The sequence below is a fragment of the Lissotriton helveticus genome, chromosome 12 (assembly GCF_964261635.1).
Source record: "Lissotriton helveticus chromosome 12, aLisHel1.1, whole genome shotgun sequence".
Taxonomy (NCBI): domain Eukaryota; kingdom Metazoa; phylum Chordata; class Amphibia; order Caudata; family Salamandridae; genus Lissotriton; species Lissotriton helveticus.
The window spans coordinates 652,063,875-652,082,548 of NC_136073.1; the positions used below are offsets into that span (position 1 = coordinate 652,063,875).

General features: G+C 44.6%; 1 protein-coding gene across 1 annotated transcript in view; it reads right to left on the reverse strand.

The window, feature by feature from the left end:
- Positions 1-7,928: 7,928 nt before the first annotated feature.
- The window catches only part of LOC144798523 (C-signal-like), a 78,808-nt gene continuing 68,062 nt past the window's right edge, over positions 7,929-18,674 (reverse strand). Inside the window, exon 6 of the mRNA XM_078669445.1 lies at positions 7,929-8,145. Within this exon, the coding sequence (XP_078525571.1) occupies positions 8,032-8,145 (114 nt within the window). The 3' untranslated portion in view covers positions 7,929-8,031. The remainder of the gene's footprint in view (positions 8,146-18,674) is intronic.

The window sequence follows — 18,674 nt, forward strand, 5'->3', positions numbered from 1 at the left end:
ATGTCATCTAGCCCCCACTGCAATACCCGCCGGGACGCTCACCAGCTCTCCAGTTCTCCAGCACACTGGATCACTGGATCGCAATTCAATCCCCGGCCGGTCCTCCCCTCAGTGTGCCGGAAGCTGCAGCTCCACCTCAGCCCGCCGCGCGCACCGAGCTCGACCTGCTGACCCGCCGGGTGCTGCACCGGGGTCAGAAACACACAGGTACGGGTGACTGGTGCGGGGAAGACAGCCGGCAAAGGGAGCAAGCCATGGGGCTCCCGTGGGTTTTCCGAGGATTTAAGATGAGGAGAGGGCACAAGCGCTGACTGCTAAACAGCGGCTAAGCAGTTTGGCGGAGCGAAGCAGAGCAGCTCACTCGCTGCTACTGCTAATTCGGAATGGCGATCTCTGGCCAGCAAGTGAGAGGGTTAAAAGTACACATTAAGATATGTGCTGAACAGATCCTAGATATAGGTGTCAACACAACGCTCGGGCAGAGCACGCCAAATGAACGATTCTAGAAGCCCAAAATAGTCCCAAAACACTTTTCAAAGTTGTTAAAGAGCTCTAAGGGTCTTCCTGTCAGCCTAAGCCCCCTTGCCTCGATTCCAAACAATGCGACGATTTAGCTGATTACTTTGTTACAAAAATCACTACTATTTATGCTGATTTCGAGAAACAGCCATCGACAGTCTCCATCTTCCCCAATCAATCTTCCCTCAGGGAAACTATTCCCCCTAACAATGGTATTGTACTAGATAAATGGTCTCAACTGGATATTACCTCATTTCGTAACATCTTGAGTAGTATTAAATCTGGTTCCCCCAATGATCCTTTTCCGCCCTTAGTCTTCCAAACTTTAAATCTCTCCACACTTAATCTAATCATGGAACTACTTAACACTTCCTTACTGGAAGCTAAAGTTCCTGCAGTCTGGAAACATGCCATGATTGTGCCCCTCTTGAAGAAAGCAAATTTGGACCCGGAAGTACCATCTAATTTCCGTCCCATCTCTCTTCTCCCAATTTTTTTCTAAAATCCTGGAGAAGCATATATATATCCAGCTTGCTAACTTCATTGAGACACATAATCTTCTTCCCACCTCCCAATCTGGCTTCAGAACGGGTTTCTCTACGGAGTCCACATTACTAGGTGTCACGGATAACATCCGTCTTCAAGTGTACAGAGGTGAAACCGTGGCACTTATTCTCCTTGACTTAAGTGCCGCGTTCGATACTGTCTCTCATTCTATTCTCTTGAACACCCCTCAATCATGTGGCATCACGGGTTTGGCACTTGAGTGGTTATATAGCTTTTTGACGAATAGGACCTTTCAGGTCTTTTCCTCTATTTCTAAATCTGAAGTTCATCCGTCTCAATATGGAGTTCCTCAGGGTCCCATATTGAGCCCTCTGTTCTTTAATATTTATGTTAGCCCTTTAGCCACTATCGCTGAACAAGCCGGGCTCACGGTATACTCTTATGCCGATGACACCCAGCTTATCTTTTCACTCTCGACCAAATCCAACAATAACACCTCATTGCTCAGATCCGGGTTGATAAACATTGCAGATTGGATGCACGCCAACAAACTAAAACTTAACAGTGGGAAAACCGAGCTTCTTCTTTTCGGTAACAACAAAACCCTCTGGGGCCCTCAACACTGGCCCACACAGATGGGACCCCCTCCGTCTCCTGTGCAATCCGCCCGGAATCTTGGCTTCATGGTCGATGATCAACTAACTATGAGGTAACAAGCTGGTAAGGTAGCATCTACCTGTTTTGTCATCTGGAAGTGGCTGAAAAAGATCCTGTGGATGCTTCCACCGCCTACCCAAAGAACTGTAATCCAAGCTCTTGTAACATCCAGACTGGATTATGGAAATGTATTGTATTTAGGAGCAGGGAAGGAAGTGCTGCACAGGTTACCGATGGTACAAAACTCTGCCGCAAGACTGCTCTGCAATCTTCCTAACAGAACGTCCATCTCAGCCTCATTACGTGATCTTCACTGGCTTAAGATTGAAAACCGTGTTAAGTTTAAAGCACTGTGTTACATGCATAGGATCTACTCTGGGGTAGCACCCCATTATTAAAAGGCCTTAGTACATCAATACTGCCCTTCTCGCCTTCTCCAATCCTCTAATCAGCATAAATTCCAGATCCCCAGGATCTAAAGAGCCAGAATGGGTAGACGCTCCTTTTCTAATTTGGCTCCATCACTCTGGAACTCTTTACCTATTCATCTACGCACTGAACTACAATACCATAAATTTCGCAACAATCTAAAAACTTGGCTTTTTAATCAATATTATTTATTATTTATTATTAATTGAGTTTTGTAGAGCGCAAACAACCCGGAGGCCTCGTAGCGCTATGTATAGTCAGACTAATATAAGGTGAAGAGAATTAGATGAACAGGTGGGTTTTCAATTCCTTCCGAAATTTTAGAAGGCTGGGTTCACTACGAAGGGAGATGGGCAAGGAGTTCCATGCCCTGGCGGCATTCCAAGAGAAGGAACGCCCGCCCCATCTGGTGCGTCTGATCTTATTAACCGTAGCCAGAAAAGCTGTGCTAGATCGCAGCGCTCTATGGGGATGGTAGGGGTTTGCTAGAGAGCAAATCATAGTTGGAGCTGTCTTCCACATGGCTTTGTGCATAATACACATGGATTTGAACAGCACTCTGGCCTTAATGGGGAGCCAGTGCAATTTCCTCAGGGCCGCTGTGCCTGATTCCCGTTGATTAAGGCCTAGTAAAAGGCGGGCTGCAGCATTTTGGGTCACCTGCATCTTCCTTATTGTGGAGGTGGGAGCCCCTAAATATAGGGAGTTCCCATAGTCCAACCGGGACAAGATAATGGCTTGCACCATTATTCTACGGGCTTTGAAGGGGAGTAAAGGTAGCACCTTCCTCAGCATGCGCATGAGTCCAAAACAGGTGGCGGATAGAGTGGTAGCTTGTTGCAAAAAGCTAAGGTTAGCGTCCAGCCAGATGCCCAGACTTTTTATATGGGGCTTTGGTTGGGGCGAGGGGCCCATACACGGGGGCCAGTCCATCATAGGACTGGGGATGGTTGAATTGCCTAACATCATGAGCTCCGTTTTCTCGCCATTTAATTTCAAATGCGATGCAGCCATCCACTGGGCGACCGCTACCAAACAGTTGCTTAAATTCGAAGGGGAAGAGTCAGATTGATTCATAGATACAACTAATTGAGTATCGTCGGCGTAAGTCACTATGTCAAGGCCGAACGAGTGCACTATATCAGCAAGAGGCTGCATATAAATATTAAAAAGGGTGGGGCTCTAGGCAGAGCCCTGGGGCACGCCTTGGTCCAAGGGCCAGATTTTTGAGTGGGTATTGCCCTCAACAACCTCGAAGGAACGATTCTCCAAGAAAGACTGAAGCCAGTGCATGGCCTTCCCAGAAATTCCCATTTGGCAAAGGCGGTAAAGGAGAATGCTGGTGTTGACAGTGTCGAAGGCGGCACTAAGGTCGAGCAACATGATTGCTGTGGTGCCGCCTTGATCCATTTGTTTCCTGGCCAGCTCAGTTACCGCCAAAAGAGCCGCCTCAGTTCCCAGCTTGGGACGGAAACCAGCTTGGGAATCATGAAGTAGATGATAATTTTCTAAGAATTGGGTAATGGACGCGTTAATGTGTTTTTCTAAAAGTTTACTGACCCATGGAAGGAGAGAAATAGGTCGGTAATTGGCCATGTTCTCCGGGTCCAGGGTAGGCTTTTTCAGTAGTGCCCTAACTTGGGCACGTATTCAGGCAGTGGGCACTGAGCCTGTGGTAATAGAGGCGTTCAGAATATTAAGAATAACAGGTTTGATGGTGTCCTTGATTTTTACTAACTGACAGGGGGGGGCAGGATCCGTGGGAGACCCAGATTTGATTTTCAGCATGAGGGCCCCAAGCGAGTCCTCATCCAGCAGCGGAAACTCATCTAATTTGGGAGTCACGGTGCTTGGTAAGGTGGTTCCTACATCCTGAATCAGATTGGGTGGGTTAAAAGCAGAGGCAATTTTCGGTATTTTATTGTGAAAATATTCGGCTTGAGTGTCACAGCGAGTCTGAGCTTTGCTAGGGTCAATGGGGGTCGGAGGGGTATCGATCAGAAATTTAGCTATCTGAAAAATTTCTCTGGATGAGTTGGAGGCCGTAGTAATTTTTTCCTCGAAGTACGAGGTTTTAGTGCATCTAATTTCTGTTTTATATTTTTTGATAGCTTCAAGATGGATGGTTTTGTCTACGTTACTGCGGGAGACCCGCCAGTTCCTTTCGAGTTTCCTACACACCCTTTTTAGTTCTTTAAGGTGGGGAGTGTACCAGGGCGAGTCCTTCGATTTGGTCTTTTCTTTGAGGGCTTTAATGGGTGCGATGGAGTCCAGGGCTGTGCGCATCCAGTTAGTGTAATTCTCATACTGCGACGCCGGGTCTATCTCATTTTGGGGGGGAACCGGGGAGAGAGAGTTGGCCCATTGATCTGGGGAAATTTTTGACCAGTCTCTCCCTTGTAGAATGATGCGAGGGGGAGCCTGGAATGGCGTAGCTGGCGTCCACTGTATAGGTATTAAATAGTGGTCCGTCCATGTAAGGGGCAGGGGGGTCCCTACTTCCAGTCTATGGTCGTTACTAAATACCCCATCTAAGAGATGGCCCTTTTCGTGTGTGGGATCAAAGCCCTTCTGTATGATCTGGAGAGCCGCCAGACTGTCCAGGAGCGCCCTAGCCATTGAATTGTTAGGGTCATCTAGATGAATATTAATATCTCCTAATAGAGAGAAGTAGGGTCTACTAACCACTGCCTCTGCAATATTAGATTGGAGTGAGTCCAAAAATTCTCCCAATTGGTTAGGGGGACGATAGATAAGGACCCCAGAGAATGAGACTGTAGGTGAGAAATCCACTGTGAAAAACATACTCTCGCAGTTGGAGATTGCGGCCGGAGAGGTCCTACAGAGGTAGTGGTTTTTAAAAAGAATGCCTAAGCCTCCTCCTCTGCCTTCCGGTCTGTCGACCCTCTGCAAAATGTATCCTAGTTGCATGATGGAAGTGATGTCAGGGTCAGACGCATCTTTTAGCCACGTCTCTGTCAAAAATATTACGTCAGGATTGGTCTCTTCTAACAGAAGTGACATTTGCACTGCGTGTTTAGTTAATGAACGACAGTTTAAGAGAAACATTTTATAAGTTTTGGCAGAGTGCGATTTACCTTCATGGCTGGAAAGTAGGAACTTGCAGTGGGAACAAGTTCCGGTGGTAGTGTTGGGATGGATAGAGTGCCGACAGGTATCGTTAATTGGCGGCATCAAGTTTTTTAATGAAATAGAGTCGTACCGCATCGTTGTGCTGCTTTCTGTTCCGCATTGAGCAGGGGGGGTAGCCCCTGGTCCCGTCCGGTCACGGACGGGCGCAGACGGGCTTGCCTTTGGCGCGCCTTCGGCGCGCCGCCGGCGCACCCGCTGCGCCCGCCCGCTGCGCGGACGGGTGGGTCTGATGTTTTTATCCACTGTAAGGGGAGGGAGGAGGGTGGGATAAGCGATCAACTAGACCGCGATCCTTCCCCTACCCAAGATGGCGCCCAAAGTCAATTCAGCGCCCAGCGCCCGACAACAGCGGCGCTCTGACAGCTGAGCAGGAGGGGGGGCCGCCCTGGGCGACGCGAGTCTCACACCAAGGTAGAGCAAATTAAAATCTGTCCATTAAGATATCTACAATTTTTAAAAGCAAAGTATTCATAATCAATAACTAGCATGGAGCATAGAGCACAAAGTCACTCAATTAAAATCTGTCCATTAAGATATCTACAATTTTTAAAAGCAGGTTATTCGTAATCAATAACTAGCATGGAGCATGGAGCACAGAGTCCCTCAAGGAGCAGAGCGCTAAAGAACCCCCGGCTTCCGCCTCAGGGGTGAAGAAAAGTATGACTAGTAGACCCATCTTCTAGATTGATCCATCTGTCTTCTCACCCTCTGCGTTCTTAGCGCCGGGAAATCTTCGGGTAGCTGTCGCGCTGTACAAATGTAATTATAAATAAAATAAATAAAATAAAACTTGGGGGTACTTAGATACAAAAATAAATTAGCATTTGCAATGCAATAGGTCGCACATTTATGCGAGTTTGAGCGATTGGCATTATAAATGCAGCAACAGAAGGAATTGCGATTCCTAAATAGCGATTTTTAAGGAATCGCTATTTAGGAATCGCAAAAGCCTATGCATGAAGGAATTGCTATAAAAATAGCGATTCCTACACATTCCTTAATTGATACTTGCAAATTGCTAGTCGCAATTAAGGAATGCTTTCCCATTCATTCCTATGGGCCTCCAGGCCCAAAGCAATGAATTGGAGATTGCATGAGCAATTTACGAGTACCAGTAGTTGCTCATGCAACTTCAAGGGTACAAGGGTGTCAAAATTACACCCTGTTGCACCCCTGAAATTGATCTGTGCACATATGTTGCACACACACATGCCCTAAGGGCATGTGTGTGCGCAACATGAAACTTTGAAAAATGCACAAAAGTGCATTTTTCAAAGTTTTTGCAAATTACCATAACGTTCAACTTCCTGGTAATTTGCTACTCCTAATAGCGAAGTCGCTAATTTTTTAACTTTCATGCACTGCATTTAAGGAATCTCAATTTGGGATTCCTTAAATGCAATTGCAATTTAAGGAATCGCAATTTAGAGATTCCTTAAATTGCGATTTTTGCATTTGGGATGATGCACCCCAAATGAAAAAATACCGGTCGCAAAGGGGCAGATTCTGAGAATCTGCCCGTTTGCAACAGGTTTTTCCTTTGATGCATGTGCCTGTATGCCTTTTATTCATGTGCTGCTTTTAAAACAGATAAATAACGGCATTGTCATTTACAATGCCAATAGCTTAAACTCACAAATGCGAGACCTATTGCATTGCAAATGTGTTCCACGTCTGTGCTATAAAGTTTTTATTCTCGTTTTTTAAGTGTTAGGAAAGAGCATGTCCTGCCTGCAACAGCAGGCAGGACAAAGCTATTTGAGAAAATTGTGCTCAGAGGATGTAATTAAAGCCTACTGAGTAACAACACATGTAACAGGGTGTGTCCTCATTGGAGGTTACAAAATGAGACAAGGCGGTACTAAGGGGGGACTTCTAAACCTATTGACCAATGAAAAGCCTCAGTTTACAGTGGACAATGACAAAGCCAATGAAAAAAATGGGCGGAGAGTGGGCAGAGCTTCAAGTCCCTACCTGAATATAGCATGCCTCACAGAGCAACCTGTACATAGTGGCAACTGGTGAGCTTTAAAATGGTGGACTGTCACCTTCCCAAACCTGCAGCGAGTGTGCAACACCAACACCCTCTGGAAAGGTTGGGGGATGATTTTCTCCACCAGGTTAATTTTTTTAAAAATTTGGCCAAACAGTGAATTTTGCAGCATATTTGTCTCAGATTTACTAAAAAGCCATAGGTTGTGAAAAGGCACTAATGAAATATTTGAGTATCTTTATGGTGTGGGAGTTAAATCTGGGCATCACCGGGCGTTTTGCCAGATCATCTGTCCCAGGAAAGTTTTGAGAGAAGAGACATTTCTCAGCACGGCTTGCCTAAAAAAAAAAAATCTAAAAAGGTAATGGTGATACAGGACGTTCAAAACATGCAATTTTTGCAGGCCTTTATATCACCTTGCTTACCCTTTTTTAATATTTGTATTTCTTTCGTTTTTCCGGTCTACACTTTCAACGAGATTTTTACTCCGCTGCTATGACTGAGACTCTCCATTGAAGGGACAATGTGGAAAATTGTAGGGCAGTTCACTGTACTGCGTTTTGTCTGGCCGACAAACCACTTAAACACGATCACACACGCATGGACATCCATACACATAGGTACTAACTGCTCAGCTCAAAGAAAGGTCAACAATCACAGTAAACTCTCATAATGATAAAACACGATTTATTTCGTGGAATTTCAAGTAATGAGCATAAAACCATCATAGGTTCTTCTTGAGGTATCTTTGATGCTGATGGCAGGTTGGTCCCTCACCAAGGGACTGAATTTCCTTCCCAGTCTACCAGACATCCATTGTCTTTTTCAGAGAGACTGCAGAGAACATTCAAAATCCCTCTTATGCTGTCTTTTGTGGTCAAGGGGGCCTGGAAAAAGAAACACAATGTTTAGTACTGCTGGTAACAATCCTGCTATGCTTAGTTAAAACATTTACACAAAAAGCCTTAGCATGTCTGCAGTTTCTTGAATTCCAGCATGGTAAATGGGTATTGGTAGTGTCTCAGATATCTTAGCTTTGTGGCGTAGTAGCTCCATTTGGTTCCTCCAGTTACCTCACAACTTCACATCTGTTAAGTAGTTAGATTTTAAAAATCAGCACCTAACATATTATACCCCAGCTCCGAGATCCTTGAAACGCCGCCTGAATGGGCTGCTCAAGCTTCGCTCATGGACAGGTGCATCTTTCGGGTTTCTGACATATGATTAGCATTAAATACCTAAAAAACAATTTTTTTGAGCTGAACAATGGCATGACATTACCGAATGGGCAAATTTACACAATGGAAAAAAGGTGTGAGTCTCATTCGAAATTTAGAGCAATCAGTTCAATCATTTGGATGGGCTACTTAACTTAGTTATATTATCACCCGGATGCTAAATCTGAGCCTTTACAATTGTATTCGACCATATTGGAATTCTCAGAGAAAAAAAAAAGTTTACAAGACTCTATCTTCCTTCAGGGGTAATATTTTCCCAAGTCCAAATGGAGTTCACATTTTAGGACCTCATTTATGGGCCCCTCTGCGGCACTTTTTTGACGTGCCGGTGGCACAATGTGCCACAGCATATTTACACGGCCACGTAAAGCCACTTTACGTGGCTTTTCCTGGCCTTGTAAATATGTGCCCCTTTCTCACAGAACACTGAATGAAAGGGGCGTTCCATGGGTTCCCACGCAACAAGAAATCGTAAACCTCGGAATGCAAAAAATTGACAGTCCACCCCAAACTGCCAGGCCAGGTCCTCCCTGAACCGGAACACAAGCAACCTAGGACCATAACATTGAGCAAAACCTGTCCTAGGTCGCTTCTGCTCTGATCATGGGTTGACCCGGCCTGGTAGGTTGGGCAGGACTGTTCCCGTGAAGAACAGGGTCAAGACTGATTTGCATATGGATCGGTCCAAAGTGAGTTGGCATGGTGGTAAAAAAACATTGGATTTGGATGTGGCCTGACCGACTGCCAGTGGCTAATATGAATTCAACCATTCAATCCATCACCTTGTTGTTTTTACGGTTAAATATTTGGACAAATCATTTAAGGAACTGCATACAATGTAAGAGCAACCTGCATTCTGCAGATTGCGGCAAATGTGCAATGTCTGAGCAAGGTCTACTAAGTAATGTATATAGTGAGTAAGGTTTTGTAACAGTGAGTATGCTTGGCAATCATGTTTCTTGTCCTCTGCTAGTTGTCAGTACAGCTCAAGAGTGCCTTAATATTTGGACTATTAGGTCCTGGGCCCATTCTGAGGAACACTACATTCAGGGGCTTTGAATCGCTTAAACTAGAATATCTTAAACTTTTGTACCTAAAATGGTGATAGAATGAAGTCTATGTTTTATGGTATAAATACACATTCTAGGGTATATGTTCTATTAAGATAAAATACATATGAGGCAACACTGAATGTAAAACTTTTCCCTAAGGAAGATTAAACAGTTGCTTATAACTCTGCAAGACTTGGCAGGATCTAATCTTCGTAATCAATTTAAGTTTACAATGAACTAGGGATAATTATCGCTAAATAGGCTTAGCGACGATTTTCTTATCGCTGCCTATCGCTGGATATGTTAGCGGAGAAAACATGCTATTAACAACGTTTATCTCTATAGTGCTAAAATATCCAGCGATAGCGGCGAAATGCGTGAATATCGCTGAGAATACAGTGATATTCACGCATTAGCGTCGAAATGCTCTTAGCCATGTTATCCACCTCCCATTGGATAACATGGCTAAGAACTGGTCTGAGCAGGCGTTGGTTTTTGGCGATAGCGGGAATATTTCCATCGCTACGCCTGCCTTGCTAATAGGCGATAGCGACGTTAGCGACTGCTTTCAGTCGCTAACAGGTTGGGTACGCCCACTTTGTATGTCATTGGCGATAAATATCGCTGACATGCAAAGCGGGCCCCAAACCGCTCGCTATCGCCTAAAAGCTGTCGCTAACATCAGTTAGCGACAGCTTGCTAATAGAGTGATAGAATTATCGCCGCTTAGCGGCCGAAAACGATTGCTAAACCGGCGACAATTGCCTATCGCCACCCTTGGTAATATGCCCCTCTGTGTTTTAAGGCGTTTTAAAGTATCATTATTTATTTCTATTGTGTATGGCCTCTTTGGATTCATCATATTTGAGAAAATATGTGAATATATGACATACAACACAAACTTTCAATTATTTGCATACATTGAACAAAATAAAAAAGACCTACATCGTTGTCATCCCTCCTACTTAAGTAACATTATAGCGAACTGCACAGATATACACCACAACCCCGATATCAAATAATACCTTGAACCTTTCTCTTCCTGTAATGCCAGGACAGTGACCTAATCAACCTCATATCAAGTGAGTGAGAGTCTAACCTCTCTCTTGTGTTACTGTCAAGATTACTCACAACCCCAGGGGTGCAGAAAGGTTTTTTAGGACCCTCATGCAAGCAAGATAAAGGCCACGTTAGCCAATAGTCCAGATTTCCTCAGCCACTCCCTAAATTGATGATTTCCTAGTTTCCCAACTCATAGCAGGTCTGTTTTCCTGTGGTCTCAATTATAAGTGCCTTGTTTATTAACAACCCCTGCACAAACACCTGCTTTCACAGACATCGTAATAACCTGTTGTGTAATATTAGTCACACTCGGTAATAACCAGGTGTGATACAGACCACACTGCCATTTTTTCCCACCAATAAACTTCTGGTTAAACTCCAGTTATTAAGTATTAGTTTTAATGGGTTACATACATAGCACCACACCCTCCTAGGGCCCCGTATTTAGGGCATTAGGGGCAGATTTACGAGCCCCTTGCGCCACGTTTACGCCGCTGTTGCGTCACGCAAGGCGGCATAAACGTGGCGCACCCCTACGAGGCATTTACAACGTGACGCATCTATGGAGATGCGTCACGGTGTAAGGCCCCGCGCCACATAAAACCTGCGTCAGGTTTCATGTAGGCGTTCCGGTGCAGGGGGGGGGGGCGTTCCGTCGCAGGAACGCCCCTGGAAAGTGGCTCAGTGAAATCTACAAGATTTCACTGAGTCACTTTCCCAAAGCTGCTACGTCAATTCCTTACGCCTGCTTGAAGCAGGCGTAAGGAGTGATGCACCATGTAATGTATGGGTGGCCCCTGCGCATTGCAGGAGTTGCGTCGCGCTTGCGACGCGACTCCAGCAATGCGCCGCCCGTAAGCCAAAAGATGCTTCACTCATCTGCCCTTCCTTGCACCATGGTGCGCCGCATTGTAAATGCGGCGCACCATGGGTGGCGGAGCTGTGGCGCACAATAACTGGCGCATCCCTGGGGATGCGCCAGTTATTGTAAATCTGCCCCCTAGTGTTTAAAGCTTTTTTCCCACAAAATGTGTGAGTCTGGTTGACTTTTAAAAGTACATTTAGTGTGAAAAAACAATTTGACGGTTTACTAATTGCGATTTATTTCCAAAACATTGAGTTGAATGATGCATCTTCAGTGAACCTAAGAACTTACCCAATTTACCCAATTTCACAATGGTCACCTCTACATTAGGAAGGTACTTAAAAAACACTGGTATCTCCTTGAACCTCCTGGAAAACCATCCAGCAATTTAAAGCAATACAGCACCTTTTGCAGAAGGGCTTTTGAAAAGCTCAAAGTCTGAAACAATATCTATGCCTTTTCCTTATTGAGGATAAACGAACAACCCGTAAAACATTTCTGGGAAAAAACAAAAGGCTTCTATATTTGTCAACATTGTTCAGTTTGTAAACTGGGAACAACTAAAATCACACTTCATAACGGATCAACTTACCAACTGAAGAACTGGATTAACTTTAATAGTACTTTTGTGATCTACAAAACAAATCAATTCTACATAGGTAGCCCCATTCGACTTCTAAAAAACTGCATCAAAGAAACATATATGAACATTCTAAAAGAAGACAACGTCACTGCACTATCGAAACACTTCCTCAGAAACCAGGAACACCAGCGGCATTTCACATTTATTGACCCTGAACAAATCACCAGCAATCCAAGAAGCAGCTATCGTGACATACATTTAGATAAACAGGAATGTGAATGGATCTTGATGATCAATACTGACGCCGGCTATGCTAAATACGTCTTGCTCAAGAGTCCTACCTTTAACACCATATGTGCACTAGGGAATGCTCTGCAAACCAGCTAGGAATTACGCCTAAACTGAATAGGCCGTACCCTCCTTAAAGCAAAGATCAGATGGTACAGTCCAACTACCACTCATATCCAAATCAGTGCTGCTCGATGTCTTTTAATCGATTCCCCTCCATCTTGATGTCACCTTAATTAGGTACTTAAATTGTAATCTCAAGGCAAATTATTGCACCATCATAGAACAGATATGCTCTGTTTGATTAAATACATTATATGTATGGAACTTATATTTTAAATCTTTTTTCCACCTTTTTCTCCAATTGACCTGTATGTTCCATACCTATGGAATGATTATATATATTGAACTTACTTGCATCAATCTGGAAACTACCCGAATATTCTTCAAGGCATTTTTCTACAACCTTTTGATTTCTTAAACCTCTTCTGTTTTTCTTTATAGATTTGCCAAAATCAAGCATTTACCACTCATCTGCATGCTCTGTACTTTTTGAAGTTTTGTATACTTTGTACCAAGTATGATTTAAACCGTATGATCAAAAACAAACTTGGACTCAATATTTGAAGCACCATCATCCCTCTTTCCAGCATCCATCTGTTCTTTAGTCAGTCTGTCAATAATGATATGTCTAACTAGACCATCATGTCCTTCCCCTTTATAGTGCAACCACTACCTGACTACGAATAGATTGAGACTATACGAACACTGATATTAAAACTTGTCCACAACAGATCAGTTTGGATTTGAATACTTATGATTACACCCAGTACTCTCCGCAAGGTCTCTATGGATATTGCCCTTACTTTCCTCAATGGAATCATGATCACTACATAACATTTTGCACCCACATTTTTCCCACTCCAACATGTCCATTAACTTCAAATAAATATGTTACTAGACACTAACTTCCTGCATTTATACTGTACTCTTCATATAACTGCTAGGTTTCATTCACTCTGCCTTGTTCCCTCAACCAGACTACTGTTCCATCCACCTTTTTACCTAAAGGCAAACTATTGTATTTTGTATTGTATTTACTAGGGTATACAGTAAATGAGAAACATGTCACAGTTCTGCAAGTTATACAATACGTAGGACTTATTACAAAGTATATGTTCTTGAAGCTTAAACATGAATATATGTACCATCAAAGATGTAAGGTGACCCTTTATTATTCTTAAATACAAAAAACCCAATCAAACAAGACCCGCAGCGAAAGCCTCTAGTGATCATAACATGCACATCTCTATAGCTCTATGTTGCAGTCGATAGATTAAATACACAGCTCAATCACAGACGTCTGTGCCTCGTTAAGTAACCCTATTAACATTTATCCTACATTATCCTCTGTGACAGGGGTTGCGTCTATGGTCATAGGGTCACTTTCAGCTAGGAATGTTTGATATAACCCCCAAAAGTTTTTGGGGCGACTTCGGGGGGGAAGTAGCCCACTATACAGTTCAGATTGAGTGTTACAGTACAGCATGTCTCACGACCACTCCTGCATGGTGGGCGGAGAGCCACATGCCCAACGCATTGCTAATCTGCCCTTTGCAATTAAAACACCCATTTCAATCAATTGTCTGATTCCCATCCTTTAATTTTTGGATATATCCCAACAATGCAATTAACTGTTCAGGGAGTATTGGGGTCTCTGTAATGTCACTTACTGCTTGAAATACCTTTTCCAGTACCTGGCTATAGCCAGGCACAGCCAGGCTGCATGATGAAAGTCTGCCGGACTCCCCCTACACCTCTCGCACTCACCCGTTTCACACAGTCCATAACGAAAAAGCCGCTCCAGAGTATATTAGACTCTTTGCAAATTTTTCAAATGAATTAGTGGATGTCGACCGTTTAGGGACTCTCTAGGGGTCATCTCACAGCTATACCTCCAAATATCGTCATCTATATTCAAGCCTAGGTCCTTTTGCCACTACAGTCTAGACTTTGTGTAGGAGTTCATGCAATATGCTTGGGCAGCACCATAAAAGTTAGACACTAATTTGGTTGGAGTTTCTGCTTTTAGCATAAGTGTAAGTGAGGTGACCTCAGGGGTTTCTGCCATATCCACACCTCACGCATAACGTGTCTTACCCTATGATTGTGAAACTGGACCAATGGGGTGACCACAGTGCCCTCTGTCACTATCTTTCCCCATGTACAAGCTTTCCCCTCATTGAAAAGATCGCCCGCTACAGTTGAGCCCAATGACCGCAGAGCGGTCTCTGTACATAGGGAGCCAAGTGCAGCATTCCAGCGGGACCAATGGGGAGTATGACATTTTGCAATCCTGTCTTTTAACCAGGTCATGCCATGCATGAACCGTAGAATTTATGGAGTCTAGGATGCCCGTGTAGCGATCAGGAGACCGGAATATACTAACGGGAAGAGGAGACGGGGCGACCTCCACCTTCTGGATGTGTAAATGCGGGGGTCCAGTATTGGATGCAGCCAGTGAAACGCATGGGAGCTCTTCTCTACTCGGTAGTACAAGTCCATGCATGGAGCTCCTAGGCCTCCTAGACAATAGAGTAATGTGAGTACTTTCCACTGTACTCTCGGTTGCTTTCCGGCCCTCACCAAGTTTATCAATATAGAGGTCATGGTTTTAAAAAAGTGTGCTGGAAGGATCATAGGAATATTTAAAAATAGAAATAGGAACCGCGGCAATACCACCATTTTCATCAACAAAATCCGCCCCAGGAGTGAGATAGGCAGCTGCTTCCATCTTTCTACGTCCTCCTCCAAATTATTGATTGCCCTACCATAATTTTCTTTAAAAACTGTCTATGGATCAGTATGAATTTGTATTTCCAGATAGCAGACCGGCTCTGTGGTCCATGTTAAGGGGAAATCTAGCTCAATTGGAGTGGTGGATGGAGTCAGCTGGAAAATTATGGACTTAGTCCAGTTGATCTTTAAACCAGAAAGTTCCCCAAAACGAACGACTTCCCTGAGCACTGGGGATAGGTTAACCTCTGGGTTCCTGATATAAAGTAATGTGTTGTCAGCGTATGTTGACACTATCAGGTTGTAGTCCGGGAACCAGAGCCCTCGGAATCCATGATATTCCCTGAGAGCACAGGCGAGGGGTTCTGATACAATGGCATATAGGAGAGGTGACAGCAGGCAATCCTGCCTAGTACCCCTAGAGATTTTTACTGGGGCAGTGATTATATCACCCATGCAAATTCTTGCAGTTGATGAATTGTACAGCACTGCTATTAATTTCAGGAAATTATATCACCCATGCAAATTCTTGCAGTTTATGAATTGTACAGCACTGCTATTAATTTCAGGAAAAGCCACCCACTCTTATTCTTTCTAACACTGCCAGCATAAACGGCCATTCCACTGAGTCAAACACTTTTTCTGCGCCCAAAAATACCGCTGTAGCCTTGACCTAGGGTTTGACATGTTGAAGTACACCAAAGAAAGTGCGTAGGTTGTATGTTAGATTGCGACCGGGAACAAACCCCGCCTGTTCTGTACTGGTCAGTCTCGGGACCAAGGGAGCAAGACAGTTAGCTAATATTTGGGTGTATATTTTAGTGGCCACATTCAACATTGACAGCGTCCGGAAAGAGGAGCATTACTCTGGGGGTTTGCCATGTTTAAATATAGTGACTATCATGGCCTCCCTCATTGAAGGCGGCAGTTCCCCCGACTCAGAGAACTCTTTGAAAAGCACTACTAAATGTGGGATAAAGAGATCCTTAAATTCTGTATAGAAGGCCACTGTCAAGCCGTCTTGCCCCGGGGCGCTGCGAGATCTCCTATGGCGTAAGGCTTATGTATTTCCCAGGCCTCCAGGGGTCGCATCAAGTACTCACGTTGGTCGTTCACATGCCAGGGTAGTTTTATGTGTTCTAAATAGTCGCAAATAGCACTGTCATCTGCCTGCGAGCAAGAGTTATAAAGGGACATGTAGTACTGTTTGAATTGGTTGGCTATACCTTCCGGGTCAAACAGCATCTCGCCCTCCTCCGATCGTATTTCCGTGATCATAGATGCCCCGCTCCTATTTCTCATCAGAGCCGATAATGTAACTCCCGGCAGTTCTCCTTCACTATAACTTCTGGATACCCCGTATTTCCCCATATGTTGGACTTCACTATCTGCAGTCTCCTGGTATTCCACAAGTGTTTTTTGCAGTTCGTCATCACCCTCCGCCACCTCATCACCACATAACGCCGCCTCCTGCTCAGTCAGACGTTTCTTCAGCTGATTTTGCATGGTCCTAATTGCGTGTAACACCTCAGAGTGCTTAGATATAGCTAAGCCTGTAATATATACCGTAAAGGCTTCCCAGACTGTGGAGAACTGCGATACAGATCCTATATAGTTTGCAAAGAAATCTTCGATTGCCTCAGCCATTTCAGCTGTGAAAGCTGTATCTAGCAGCGAATATGGTGGCAATCTCCATGTGAACAGGGCAGGTCGCCTCATTAGGCTGCGCAGGACTAAGAGCACAAAAGCATGGTCTGACAAAGTGCATGGGTGTACCCTACAGTCTCTAACTTCTGAATACATTACCTGTGACAGTAACCAATCGGCTATTCATGTATGGAGGGCCTGTGGAGCAGAGTAATGTGTGTACCCTCCTTGTCCTGGAGATCGTGCCCTCCAGACATCAACCATATTCAATTGTATTGTAGTATCCCTTATAAGTTTAGCTGAGGCCGAGGTGCGATGTTCAGGGCCGCCAGAGTGGTCCAGTAGTGGATTTCGAACGCAATTAAAATCACCTCCGACTAGCAGAGGGAGTGTTACATTTACACTTGGGGATGTGAAAAGGGACTGGTAGAATTGTGAGCTATCATAATTGGGTCCATACACATTAATTACCAGTAAGTGAAGTCCCTTCCCCCTACACCTGGAAATGGTGAACCTCCCCTCAGTATCCGTCGCGCCTGGTTCAATTGTGAAGCCTGACTTCGGGTTAACCCACGTAAGTACCCCTCTGGCATGTGAGGTGAATCCTGAGGCGTGGAACCGGCGCTGGAGCACTCTCTGTGTTAACATTGTACTATCCGTGGGCAGGTGGGTTTCTTGAAATAGGGCTATGTCTATAGAGTGTTGTTTAAGGTAAGCAATTATATTGTGCAACTTGCGATGATTATTGAGGCCTCGGACATTCCAAGTTAAAAATCTAATTGTTTGTCCTTCCTGCTGTGTCATCATATAGGGATACAGGGAGCGACAGGTGGCAGAAGCAACCCCACCATGTCCACCCTTGCCAACTGATAGAAATAGGTAGAGTGCTTCTTGTGTTTGTTACTGTGCTGCAGCCCAAATTAAAATTCTCAATAATCACCCCCTTCACTTGTGCCAACCCCAACTGGACACAAACGGTTTTCCCTCCCCCTCCAAGAATCAAACAATGATGGCAACTTGCCATCTGGTGGTATACACACGGGGCGGATGTTGCCACTCCGCCGTCATGCTGCTGGCAACCACCAAGGGTAACCAACAGCCATTTCAATACTATTATGGCAGATACATATCTTAATAATAAGAATTCTCTCTCGCACAGTCTAACTGAGCATCTTGAAACCGTTGGCTGCCGCTCAAGTTCAATAAGTAATTTGCTCTAAAGGCTGCAGCTACGATATCGTGACCCCTGCTATCTGCTGCTTTAGAGCTACTATTGTCACATTATATTTGGGAACTAACAAGGTGCCCTCACGGGGTTAGCGCCTACTCATCTAACTTGGATACTCTAGTCTATTAAGTAACCAATCCTGGTGCCCACAGAGCCCTATATCATGTACAGATGTGTGACTTGGTGTGCAGCAATAGCATCCCAGCTATAATAGTCAGACTTAGTAATACAATTTTTATGGGGAGCGTCCCATACTACAGCCAACGGGCAAGTGCAATCCAGTGCATCACCCTAGTTATCAAACAAACAATAACGCAACCTGGTCAGTGATAGAAACAAATAAAATAAGAGGGGGGCGTTGATCTTCCTTCTCCCCCACAATGTGGCCACCCACTTCAGAGAAAAGATGGATAACATCTATAACTCCTTGGGGGGAAGAGAGGCCTCATGGGTACCCAACCTGAAGGGTAGGGATCCTTCTTTACCTAAGCTGGACTCATTTTCCATCATCACCACTGAGCAAGTAAGGGTGGCACTTGCAGTAACGAAGTCAGGGTCAGAGTCAGACTGCGCCCCTCCTTTCATCATGGCAGAATTGGCCACAGTCTTAGCTGCCTCGCCCTCGGAAGTTTGCAACATCTCCTGGGACACTGCCAC